At 41.4% G+C, this 12723-nt stretch overlaps 2 protein-coding genes across 3 annotated transcripts; one reads left to right on the top strand and one right to left on the bottom strand.

The window, feature by feature from the left end:
- Window positions 1-3222: 3222 nt before the first annotated feature.
- On the top strand, window positions 3223-10184 carry fuom (fucose mutarotase). Of its 2 annotated transcripts, XM_083695937.1 has the most exons (7): window positions 3264-3347; window positions 5651-5745; window positions 8479-8547; window positions 8745-8815; window positions 9433-9531; window positions 9712-9785; window positions 9924-10184. In XM_083695937.1, the coding sequence occupies exons 2-7, from the start codon at window positions 5709-5711 to the stop codon at window positions 9988-9990; spliced, it is 417 nt and encodes a 138-aa protein (XP_083552063.1). In that variant the 5' UTR covers window positions 3264-3347; window positions 5651-5708; the 3' UTR covers window positions 9991-10184. The 2 variants fall into 2 exon arrangements, with proteins under 2 accessions (XP_083552062.1, XP_083552063.1); XM_083695936.1 differs by lacking the exon at window positions 5651-5745 and having other exon boundaries at window positions 3223-3347.
- Window positions 10185-10306: 122 nt separating this feature from the next.
- LOC310823175 (uncharacterized protein) lies at window positions 10307-12418 on the bottom strand. The gene is made up of 2 exons (XM_083695935.1): window positions 11554-12418; window positions 10307-11442 (listed from the first exon to the last, which is right to left on the bottom strand). Exon 2 carries the CDS (start codon window positions 11091-11093, stop codon window positions 10461-10463), a length of 633 nt encoding a protein of 210 aa, XP_083552061.1. The 5' UTR covers window positions 11094-11442; window positions 11554-12418; the 3' UTR covers window positions 10307-10460.
- Between the last annotated feature and the right edge of the window lie 305 nt (window positions 12419-12723).

The raw sequence follows: 12723 nt of genomic DNA, 5'->3' as shown, positions 1-12723 counted from the left end.
GTCATGCATTTGAGGTATAGATAGAGGTCCTTGCCCCTGCCTGTTACCATTTATTTGATTATGTTTCACAATAATTAGTGAAATGTCTGCACTTTTCAGCACTTGTCATTGTTTCTAATACCAGAGAATATTATTTTAACGGGTCAGGCAATTATCCCTAATTGCTGTTTCCTATGGAGATGGCAGTCAGTCAGGTAACTCAGTCAGCCATGACACATCAACGGCCTGAGATGATGACTTTGAGTGGCCCTCTTTGTGTCTGATCATTGCAGTTCATGTTTCATGCTACAATCTTGTTCAGTGGCAGTTGGCAGACTGATGAAATGTCGACCCAGGGAAAATAACCAATTAACTCGCAGCTCACTTCTGTGACAATAATTTACCCGATTTACGCAAAGCGCAATGTAGTTTACACGTGAATACATGTGCAAGTGGTTTGTAATTAAATGATATGTAGTCTTCGCCGCTAGATGGGGCTATTGTATCTAGTAGAAGCGTTAAAACCTCACTGTGACAAAAATGGCTTAACAGGCTACTGTAGACAAAATATAGCTATACTTGTAGATAAACTTGTAGAATTCGGCTATAGATTGTCTCTCCAAATTCCCAGCAGAGCTTGTGTAAATTTGACATTAATCACATCACTGGATATGAAACTAAATGAATGCAACCAAGTGTCTTTGCATTTGGTAATGTTTTTTGCACTTTATATATTTTTAAATGAATTTAATTACGTTTCGATTCACTTACTTTAGTCAAAAGTAACATCACTTAGGATAGTTGAAGCACATATTTTTTGCCCGTATATTCTGTTGTCTTAGCCTATTTGTATTTCGGTTTAGTTTAGCCTATAGCCTATTTTCGCCAATGCGCAACATGACAGATTGGCATTCCCTTAAAACAAAACAATGTTGTAGTTTGTTTGTCATACGCATCAAGTGAAGTGATTTTTATCAGATCTATTCAACTTTTACTCTTAAGATGTATCACGTTTTGTATCTAACATTGGGTGAATATAGGTTAATGTATATGGTATTTCTGTATTTTGCTGAAGCTCTGTAATTTATGCCTCATTCTGGGCTTTTTTATTTGTATTTTACTAACTTCAGAGACAGGCCCTATCGTCGTCATTAATTAACAACAATATTGTTCTTGATGTAGATAGACCGTTATGCTTTTTGATAAACCGTATTGCTTAATCGTTGTGGTGCGTGTACACTTACTCACATGCACTAAAAAATAAATGTTTGTACTCTGAAACAACCAAAAATGATAACACAAATGTTGCAAAAATGGTAACACAATATAGCTTAATTAAGTTAATGTGACATATTCATTCACCTTATTGCTTTTTATAGATGTGCTTTGTGAATTTAGACAGGGTTGATTTTTTTATTATCGAAAGGGGAAACATTGACAGAACTAGAGAATGTTCATATAGGCTATTATGCCTTGTCTTTATTTTAATTTCGGTCGTTGTAGGCCTAAGCAGTTCGCCTAGGCCTATATAAGCAATTCTAAATAAATTATGATAGTGTTAAAGCATTATGAATTCAGAATATTCGTCTATTTGAATTAACAATACTTTCAATAACAAAAAGCGGAGACCATTCATTTTCAAAAGGAACGAAAACACCAGAACAGATTTGATTATAGCGGGCGCATTCTATTGCCACTCCGATCATTTGAAGGCACCTTTTTTCTCTCTGATCTCAGGGTTTCTTCACACGGCGGCGCCCCATATCTTCACAAGGCCGTGGCCTAATTGATTTTTATTTTCATTCAATATTCCCCTGGAGCTGCTTTCTTCTCAGCCCCTGGAACAAACCTTCTAAAAGGAAAGAGAAAAAACTCGTCTCCTTACACCGCGGGGACGCACAAAAGTCTGCAGAGAGAGCCAAACAGAGGCGCGTCTTTGAAGTCTCTCTCCTGCTACCGAAAGGTCAAAATAATAAATGTAGGCCCAATTGAGGCTCTCCGCGTGGACAAAGGGGGCAAAACGTTACATTTTGGCAGCGCAGCCCCTCATAGCGTGATAAACTCATTTAAAGAAGCCGAACCAAAGAGAGAGCAGCGTGAGTCCGTACGGAGAGAAAGGAGCTTTCAACCCAACAGACAGGCCTGGCTCCTCGGAGGGCCTTTTCTTCAACCCATCAGTCTCCGTCTCTCTCTCCACTCGCTCCCCTCCTCTCACCCAGCTGCGCAGCCTCCACACTACTATTCACACGACGCTAATAGAAATTTCCTCTAAATTACAACCTGATCGCAGAAAGAAAAGGAGAAAGAGGGATAAGTCATTCCTTCATTAGTAGCAGCTGCACGTTCACTCTGTTATTCTTGACCGGGGCTCGAGCTTTATTTATGCGAGTTGATTTGGCTCCCGTAAGCTTTTTCATGCAGATCTCATGCTTTTACAGAGCTAGATCCATCTGATAGCCATGCGATTGTTTCCTCAGCGTTTTTGCGGCCCAGTTGAAGGTTGCTGTGGCTCAGATGAAACGGGCAGGGTGGAATGGTTTTCATTTGACAAATATTTTCATTATCGCACATTCTTGGCAGCAGTGGCCGTGTCAGAATAACACTTTCAGAAGTCTCTGCTTTGAATTCTGCCCACCCGAGGGTGTCAGAAACAACATTATAGGTCGCAATTTCCCCCACCATAGCCTAATTTAATAAGACTGAAAGGTTGTTTAGTAAACCGACAGGTCAGGTTTCACCTCTCAGTTTGAAACAGAATTCCAAGACTCAAAGCATGCACAAAGTCAATTCAATTATGAAAATGAAATTACTTTCTATCAGCGTAAATATGAAATATGCAGTGTTGACTGTAAGCGCTAGAGGGATGTATGAGTATGAGTAGCCTCCTGTATGTGATACTGAGTACTGTATTTTCATCGTGTACTAATGGACCCAGATATTAATATGATATAGGCTATTACTGAATGATTGTAGTGATAGGCTTAATTGAGATGATGATATATGTCTGTGCTTCTTTTCAAATAGCATGAATATGCTCTCTTTACATGACCATGCTGTCTTGGGACAACATCTGAAAATTCAGAAAAGTCATTATAATCATTACTGACATTGGGATGCTCAAAAAGGTAGCATCAGGTTGTTGTAGCGCAGCACACTCATGCGCGTGAGAGAGGGGTGTGTGCTTTTTTCTTTTTACAGACCTTTCCAGAAGTTGTTGGACCAATCAAACTGAGCATTGTGATCCCGTGACTCACTTCCGTATTGACTTTCATTCTGTGCTACGATGGTTGTCCTGAAAGGAATCCCCTCCGTTCTATCCCCAGAACTGTTATACGCCCTGGCTAAAATGGGCCACGGAGATGAATTGGGTATGTAAAATAGCGCTTAACATTAGAATAAAGATGAATGTTGCTGCCATCGCATGGTCTGTGCGCTGGATGTCAGGTCGTGATGTGGGTGCAGGTTCAGCGAATGGGGAAGCGAACTGTAGGTTGCGTCACCCTTTCATAAATGCACTGTTAGTGATTTCTACATATGGGGCCACCTACAAAACATGTTTAAATTCATTTTCACATGCAAATAGCACTTGATCAATTGATCTGTTGTGCTCAATTAATGACATGATAGCAGGATACTTAAAACGTATGTTTTTAAGCTATACATAATTTGTTTACAAAGTGTCCTATGACAACAAAAACATAAACAACTGAGTAATAGGTCCTTATTGCATTTGATTACGATGAGGTAGGCTTCGACAGTTGGTCTACTCTCATAAAGCATATTCATCATAATCAAGGAAGGCCTATATATTTCATTATTTGAAATGCCATAACCACGATCCCGGTCGGTTCACAGGTCTACAAATCGATTTCATTGAATAGCATCTTTCTCCGAGGCGCTATTCATACTTATTCTTATTATTAGTGGCCAGAAAGTCCAATTATTGTTATTTCTAACACTTATTATTATTATTATTATTATTATTATTATTATTATTATTATTAGATGGGCTTGCTTCAGCATTACTCTTATTCTTCGACATTATTATTATTATTATTCCAATTGTTCCACCTGCTACTCCTACAACTTTTAAACTATTCACGCTATTAACTGTAAAATGTACTGTAAATTATCAACTCTGATAAAAGCATTTTGGAATGTTGATTTACGCCAACATTCTGTGAGCTCTTTCGTTACTGCAACTGCTATGGATCTTTCAGGACTCATAAAAACAACAGGAGACCTGCAGAACACATTCTTAGAATGATTACACAAAAATGCACCATCAACCTTCCATCTTTCCAACCTCATATCTATCTAACCTTTCAACTAACCATACTGATTGACCCCTTAATTGTTTTGATCTTTCTATACCTCCATGCTCTCATCTATTCAACCTCTCTTTCATCTATCCATTCATCTATCCAATCAACCTAACCAACCTATCTCACTTTCTTTCAACTACCCAGAAAATCTTCAAATCATCAAACCTGATAAAAGCTTTCTGTTACCTACTAAACTTTACAAACTATTAAGCTTTTTGTAACTCCAAAACCTGTCATCCGGTTAACCAACCAACTCTACCATTCTCAACCACTCAACCAACCAACTCTCTACCCACTCCACTGAACTACCACTGGCTCATCCTATCTATCTATCTATCTATCTATCTATCTATCTATCTATCTATCTATCTATCTATCTATCTATCTATCTATCTATCTATCTGTCTGTCTATCTATCTAAGTTCTGTCTTTCCAACCTAATATCTCTCACCTTTCAACTATCTGGCCATCATCCTTTCACCAGTCACTACTGCTTCACCCAGTATAACCCATACTGATTAACCTCTTAATTGTTTTGATCTTTCTATACCTCCCCTCTCTCATCTATCCATCCTCTCTTTTATCTATCCATTCTTCTGTCCAATCAATCAACCAACCAACCAACCTAACCAACCTATCTCACTTTCAACTGCCTTGAAAATCTTCATCAACCCTTATAAAAAAAAAAGCTTTATGATACCTATTAAACTTTTTAAACTATTAAGCTTTTTGTAACTCCAAAAACTGTCACCCGGTTAACCAACCAACTCTACCACTCTCAACATCTCAACCAACTGACTCTCTACCCACTCCACTGAACTACCCCTTTCCAGTTCCAAAATAAGACTTTGCAAGCCCACAAAGGCTAATGTAAAACATAGCCTTTTTGTCACCTGGTAGGCAAAAACATAAATAATCATTGCCACTTCGTACTGGGTACGTCCCCTGACAAGATTGCCCATCGGTCGTATCCAGGTAGGCTAAAGGCTGCAGACTTACGTTGTGGCAACGCCTTCTGACAAGGTTGCCGCTACTAAAAGGAGTAGTATGTGGCTGTGTTTGCTGGGTAGGACTGTCTCAGTGTTTTTGGTTTAGGTAGCAATGACAACGAAAACATATCTCCCACAATTATCACTTATCTCAACACTTTGACAAGATGAATATAATATACCAGGTATAGCACATACCTTTACTGTAAAAATGTACTCCCTTTTGCTACAGGCCCTCCACCATCTATTATGTTTGAAGCTAAGCCTACTTCTTTGTGTTGCTAGATTCGATTAAATTACATGGTCTTTCCCAAACAGAAATGACCAGAAATGACCATTCAGTGATTATTTTCTCAGGCACTGGCAACCCGCCATTTACAAACAACTTGTGTGCGCTAAACTATCAGAAGTTGATATGGCACCAGCCACACTACTCCATCCACCCCAAGTAGGTAAGCCTCTATCGCGCACAGACCTATTGATTAATTTCACATTACATTAGCCTAAACACACATACTCAACTAGTGTAGGAGAGAGAAGCTGAGACTATGAACGCTTGTTAACTAGCTTGCTAGTCAATGTAGGCTGTTGTATGCTGTTACTGTAGTATTTATTAATGTAGCTACAAGATACGTGCCGTTTGTCTTCATTGGTTTTGGGTTTGCTATGCCGTGCCTGTCAGGGGTTTCTACCGTTTAGCCTACAGCATATCGCTGGCCACTGAACAATCAGAGGACATAAGAAAGGGATTTCTCTCTCATGCTCCCTCTGTGTATTTGACTGTCACTGACATCCAAATATTGTAGGAGATCCCGGCGAGTGTGGGATGAGTGACCCTGGGCTAGCTGCTCGCTCACTTGCTCTTCCACTTGCTCTTCCATCTCACACGCATGGGTCAGAGTGTTCTATAACGGAAAAACTATGCTATTCAATGAGAGCGATTTGTAGAGCTGTGAACCAACTGGGGGCGTGGTTATGGCAGAACTTGGTTGGGGGAAACAATTACGCATTTGAAGTTGCTCAGAAATGACTGACAGTGCCTTTAACTGGTTAAACTCAGGTAGTATGTTTACACTAGTTGAAGTACAATAGAAGAACTCTTGAATCCTACTTGCATTTAGATTTAGGTCATTTAGCAGACACTTTTATCCAAAGATTAGATTAGATTCAACTTTATTGTCATTGTGCAGAGTACAAGTACAGAGACAACGAAATGCAGTTAGCGTCTAACCAGAAGTGCAAAATAGCAGAAAGTGCAATGAACAGTATTTACAGGTAGTGCAATATATGAGCAGTAAGTAGTGCAGTATAATATAAGTAGTGCATTGTAAGCAGTATATGAGTAGCATTAGCATTATAGCAGAGTAAATAAGTTACAGTATGAACAGTGTAGCAGCATATGAACAAAGTGACTTACAATAAGTACATTTGTCTAAAGTAAGTTAATCAACTATACATCAGTCATCGTAAGTAAAACCTTCAAGAAGAACAAGTGCCATCGGCAGTCACAGTGCTAGAGAGAGGAATAAAACAAGTTGTTAGGTTTTTTTTTTTTTTTTTGGGGGGGGGGGTTCTTCTAAAGTTCAGGTAATGTACAATAGGGTGTTAGGGGGTGGAGAGGTCTGAGGAGGAGGAGCCCAAGTGTAGCCTAAAGAGATGGATCTTAAGTCTACGTGCGGAAGATAGGTAGTGACTCTGCAGACATAAGAGCCGCGACTGAGCAGAGCAACCACTACATCCTTGTAGAGATGGTAACAAAGTGATCGGGCTGGAGTTTGGGGACTGATCATTGTTTGCAGATAGGGAGGGGCTGTTCTCTTTACCGCCCTGTAGACGAGCACTAGGGTCTTGAATCTGATGCAAGCTGTTACTGGGAGCCAGTGAAGGGTGCGGAGGTGGGGGGTGACATGGGAGAATTTGGGGAGATTGAACACTAGATGGGCTGCAGCGTTCTGGATGAGCTGTTGAGGTCTGATGGCGAGGGCGGGGAGCCTGGCCAGAAGTGATTTGCAGTAGGTGGGAGATGGCAAGTGCCTGGACGAGGAGTTGCATTTCTTCTCTCGTGTGGAATGTGCGTATCCTTTGAATGTTGTAGAGGAAGAATCTACGGAAGCGGGCCATCACTGGGATGTTACACAGGACAGTTGACCAGGATCACCCCAAGATTCTTGGCTGTCTGGGAGGGGGACAAAGTGGAGTTCTCAACCGTGATGGAGAAGTCTTGAAGAGTGGAAGGAAGAGCAGCTCCATCTTGTCAAGATTGAGCTTGAGGTGGTGAGCAGAGATGTCTGCAAGACACATAGACACATGTCACCACCATTGTGTCAGAGGGGAGGAAAGGAATACAAAGTTGAGTGTCATCAGCGTAGCAGTGGTAAGAGAAACAATGTGAGGAAATTACTGAGACAAGAGATTTGGTATACAGGGAGAACAATAAGGGCCCAAGGAGAGAGCCATGGGAACACCAGTGGTGTGGGTGCGAAATGTGGACAGCAACTCTCCACATTACCTGGTAAGATCGATCTGCCAGGTAGGATACAAACCAGGAGAGTGCAGAGCCTGAGATGCCCAGCTCTGAGAGGGTGGAGAGAAGGTTCTGGTGGTTTACTGTGTCAAATGCAGCAGACATCCAGAAGAATAAGAAGAGGGAGGAAGCTCTGGCAGTGTGGAGGGCCACTGTGACAGCAGGGTGAGCAGTCTCAGTAGAGTGAGCAGTCTCAGTAGAGTGAGCAGCCTAGAAGACAGATTGAAATGGGTCAATATGTTTGTTCTGATTGTTCTGAAAGAGATGATGCGGGAGCTGGTTACAGATAGCACGTTCAGCACGTCCGCAGGTTTAGATAAGAAGGAAAGAAGGGATACTGATCTGTAGTTTTGGCTACTTGAGAAGTGGTTTGACTGGCTGTTTTAAAAGCAGTCGGGACAGAGCCAGTGGTCTGGTGGTTCAACCAGAAAATGACCAAGTAACTAACCTGTCACACTTACATCAAATACAAAAGGAATTATATTCAACCAATCCTGAAGACACAGATGATTCTACAGGTACAGACAAATGTACTGTACACTTCCAATCAAGCTGAAAACTGAACACAGGATATGTAGTCTACTTTGATCTCTCCTGCTCAATGAAACTCCCTACTGGGACAATATAGAGTTTAATTGATTAATTGATTGACTCTTTCCAGTTCTTGCTGATGCAAACTTTCCTGCTTCCTCCATTTGTGCCTGCGGTCCAACAGAGATCCGAGCTGATGGTATGTAGGCCTACACCTTGTACAACTTAGGTTACTCATCACCAGCATGCAGCTGTGTGCAGCTAAATGTAAGCATTCATATTTAAGAGGAAAAAAAGAACGAGAAAGAAATTAAGCACAATCATATATGAAGGGAGGAGGGATGTCACTGTTGTATAAAACTGAGTCTGGAGATGTACCTCTATGATCTCCCACAGGTCTGCAGATCCCACAGCTTTTGGAGGCCATTTTAAAACTGTTGCCCTTGGATACCTATGTCCCCAGCCCGGTAGGTCACCAGGAACAGAAAAACTGGGGAGCTATCGAGGGGCGTGTGTGTGTTAGGGTTGGGCGGTATAACGGTAATGTGGTATCCCGCGGGATTTGAAATGCCCACGGTATGCTTTTCAATACGTCATAAAATGTCTGCTCCATTATCTATCAAACTGCCAAATTAAGCGATGTTTGTCAATTCACAAGCGTGTGCCAGCGTGGTCGGAGAAAGAATTACGGAGAAGTGTAACTTTTAGTTAAATGATAGCCTATAGGCTATATGACATAGTTACATGAGACAAGTTATATTATTACAAATGCAGTGTGTGATACTTCTTATTAAAGTATCATATTATGCTATCCAACTGTTTAAATGATTGTTTAGGCTAAATGCCATATGGTATAGCAGTCACCACATAAATAGTTCATTAATCTACAAGTTTTTCAATGTTGATTAAATATATGAAGCAAAGACGGCTCCCGGCAGCCGCACGCGACATTATTTTTTAATACCGTATACCCCGGTAAAGCTTTAGGAAGGTATAAAGGCATGCAAAAAATTATACCGCCCAACCCGTGTGTGTGTGTGTGCGTGTGTGTGTGTGTGTGGTTATGAGATGTCTGTTGTTTTAGGCGGCAGTGATGGAGCTGGTGGACAGTGATAGACAGAGAGGTCTAGCTGTCCCTGTGTGGCACACCTACAGAGAACTACTGAATCAAGCTGGAGCCCAGGTGAGAGGAGGAGATGAACGTACACACACACACACACACACACACACACACACACACACACACACACACACACACACACACAGGCAGTAGAGACACCTCTTATAGAGGGATATAGTGAAACAGCCAACAGCCAGCTATTCCATATTTCCATATTTACTACTGTATGTGTTGTGTCTGCAGGCTCCTCTAGAACTGGTTGAGAGGTTTGCCTTTTATGAACGAGCCAAGAAGGCCTTTGCAGTTGTGGCAACAGGGTGAGTCGTTCACCCATGGCTTTAGTACAGGTGTATCCAGTAGCAGTGTGTGTCCACCCGTCTGTCTGTATCATAGTTGTTGTGTGATCACAGTTCTCTTGTTTGTATGTTGTAGTAATATTGTCTCTCTGCTTATAGGGAGACGGCTCTCTACGGAAACCTAATACTGAAGAAGGGGATCATCCCCACTGAGCTACTACAGTGACACACACACACACACACACACCAATTTGCATTATTTTAGGGTATTTCTGATAAGGATTTGATTATTTTTGTGAATGTATTGGTGATGTTTAAAATATATTAAAAAATATATATATATATAAAATCATATGAATTGTAGTAGAAATGTAGGCTACAAAGAATCCAAAGCTTGTAAATAAACAATTTTGATTTTGATATTCTGAAAATGAATGATTCTCCAGTAGATGACACATGTTTGGGTGTGTGCTAGTGAGAGTAGTCATGATGGAGAACATGTCAGAGTAGTGTTTACCTGGTCTTTATTGTTATGGAAGATTGACTGTTACAGTACAATATTCAACAAGAGACTCCTCCAGAATATAATAAGTGCATGAAACACATGAGTTTTCAACCACCTGGATGTGCTAGAGATAGACCTTGTAGTGATCGGAGTTAGGTGTTAGGGTTAGTGATTCATGGCTGGCTCAGGGTCTAGTGTTGGTAGAGGTCATCCAGATCCTCCTCTGGTTCGCTGTACATCCTCTGAGGGGGCCAATCAACAGGCAGCAGCGGACCCTTGATCATCCTACCCATCTTGGCAGCTTCAGATGTGTCTGTGTCATCCTGGGGGACGGATATGAGCTGGTCAGCGTGGTACAGGTCATCCATGTCATCCTCCGGCTGCGAGTGAACTCTCATGTCTATCTGAAGCTTGACTTCAGCCCATTGTGGAGACAGCTGCTCCTGATCATGCACATCTACTTGGTACATCCCATCTGCCCTCTCTGGGTGGTACAGCTCGTCCTCCTCAGGCACTCGTGGGTCCACCAGGTCTGAGAAGTGGGAGATGCCATCCAGATCTATCCCTGCCTCCAGGGGGTCTGTCTGAGTGTTTGTCCCAGGAAGGGTGTCCTGTCGCTGGGACTGGGCACTGTGGAGGTCAGCCTCTTGGGTCTGTTCCATGGAGGGATGGTAGAGATGGTCACTGTCCTCTTCAGCTGTGGGGTATCGTCCCCCCTGCACATCACCTCTCATGCTCTTCCAGATGGCCATACTGGGATCAATGTCATAGTCTGTAGCATCCATATCCTCTGGAGGCTCCACCTCCTTCAGTCTCAGAGACATCGTTCCTTTCTCATCAGACCTGCAGGGAGTTAACCACAGGATATAAACGGCTACATATCAAAGTTTAAGCAAAGGTTAGGTGAAAGCAATATGGAGGATTTGTACACTGTTAACATATTGTACTGTATTATGCATATGCTTTCACCTGTCCTCTGTCCTGTTATTTCATGTTAGAGCAGATGAAAAAAAGGAGATGAGGGGAGGCTATAACAATGCACACATCATTATTCAGTTTTGAATGCATTAACTTTATTATCAAGTTCTATTACAGAACAACAGAGATGACTTACATCAGAGTTTCCTGGAATGCTGCATCATCAACTTTTCCCTGTAAGAACAGCATACAGACCTATAAGGCTCTCTCACTGTAAGAACAGTATACAGACCTATAAGGCTCTCTCACTGTAAGAACAGTATACAGACCTATAAGGCTCTCTCACTGTAAGAACAGTATACAGACCTATAAGGCTCTCTCACTGTAATGGAGTAGCTGATTGCGTGCACATTTAAGTAACAGCTATGGTGATTGTTAAACAGACTTGATCTAATTATGAATAACAGGTTGAATTTGCTCAAACACATCTTAGGTTTTGTTTTAGAAGATATTCCCACTATGGCCACATAGGAGGAGAGCATGGAGTACAGTACATACCCAGGTCTTGTATGGCCTTGCTGTGCAGCCACTTAATAGTGAGACGCAAATCAGGAAAGAAATCCTGTGAGGAAAAAAGACACACAAGGATAACAGTGATATCTAAACTCATGTTTTACAATAACTGATACCAGCCCACAACACAGTTCAGTTATAGCCAGTGAACAGAAACACAGTCGGTTGTCAAAGTCACAAACACAGTCAACTGAAAACCTAACACAGTGTAGTAAACAGAGAAAGTAAATCAAAGTAAACCAGCTTACCCCAGCATGGTGGTTGTGTGTGAGTCTCAGAGCAGTGTTTGGGTGGATCTGACGTACAGACAATCTTCCCCTGAATACACCTGTAATGATGCACAGCAGACCAAAGGTTGGCTAATAAACCATGTTTTGTTCTTGACCGTTGAACTCTCGGGGATATACAGTGTGAAGTTATCCTGTCATGTTAAGGTGTATGGGTAGTTTATTTTGTCTGTTTTTTTTATAACAGTAACCAGTGTCATGCAGAAGCTGTGGTGTCTTTCTTTACGGATATTTTCACTACTGTGTCAACACTGATTTGCAGAGACTCTGTATAAATCTATCTGTCCTCAATCTATGATGTATTTACAGAAGGTCTATGGGGGAAGAAAAGGAATGTTATATTTGTCTACACAATGACTGTATTTGTTAAGTGTGAGGTCATTCAAGCCTAATTGCTGCTAAGGTTGACGGTACACAATGATTAAAAACTGACTAATATTTGACTGATTTGGTCTGTGTTGTTGGACACACATACATACCCAACTTATACTGTCAGTAAACAACTCAATGATACAAATCCTTCCCTCAGGCCATATCATCATTCCCTGCCTTATCATCAATCACTAACCTATCACGTGGATCGGATATCAGATATTTACTTGAAACTGGATAGGTTATCTTGAGGTTTATTAGAAGATGAACTTTGCACCACACAACTGCTCCTGTGTCACAACAT

Source organism: Argentina silus (genome assembly GCF_951799395.1).
Source record: "Argentina silus genome assembly, chromosome: X".
Classification (NCBI taxonomy): domain Eukaryota; kingdom Metazoa; phylum Chordata; class Actinopteri; order Argentiniformes; family Argentinidae; genus Argentina; species Argentina silus.
Note: the sequence above shows the minus strand (reverse complement) of the source record. Positions and strands in the feature narration are given on the sequence as shown.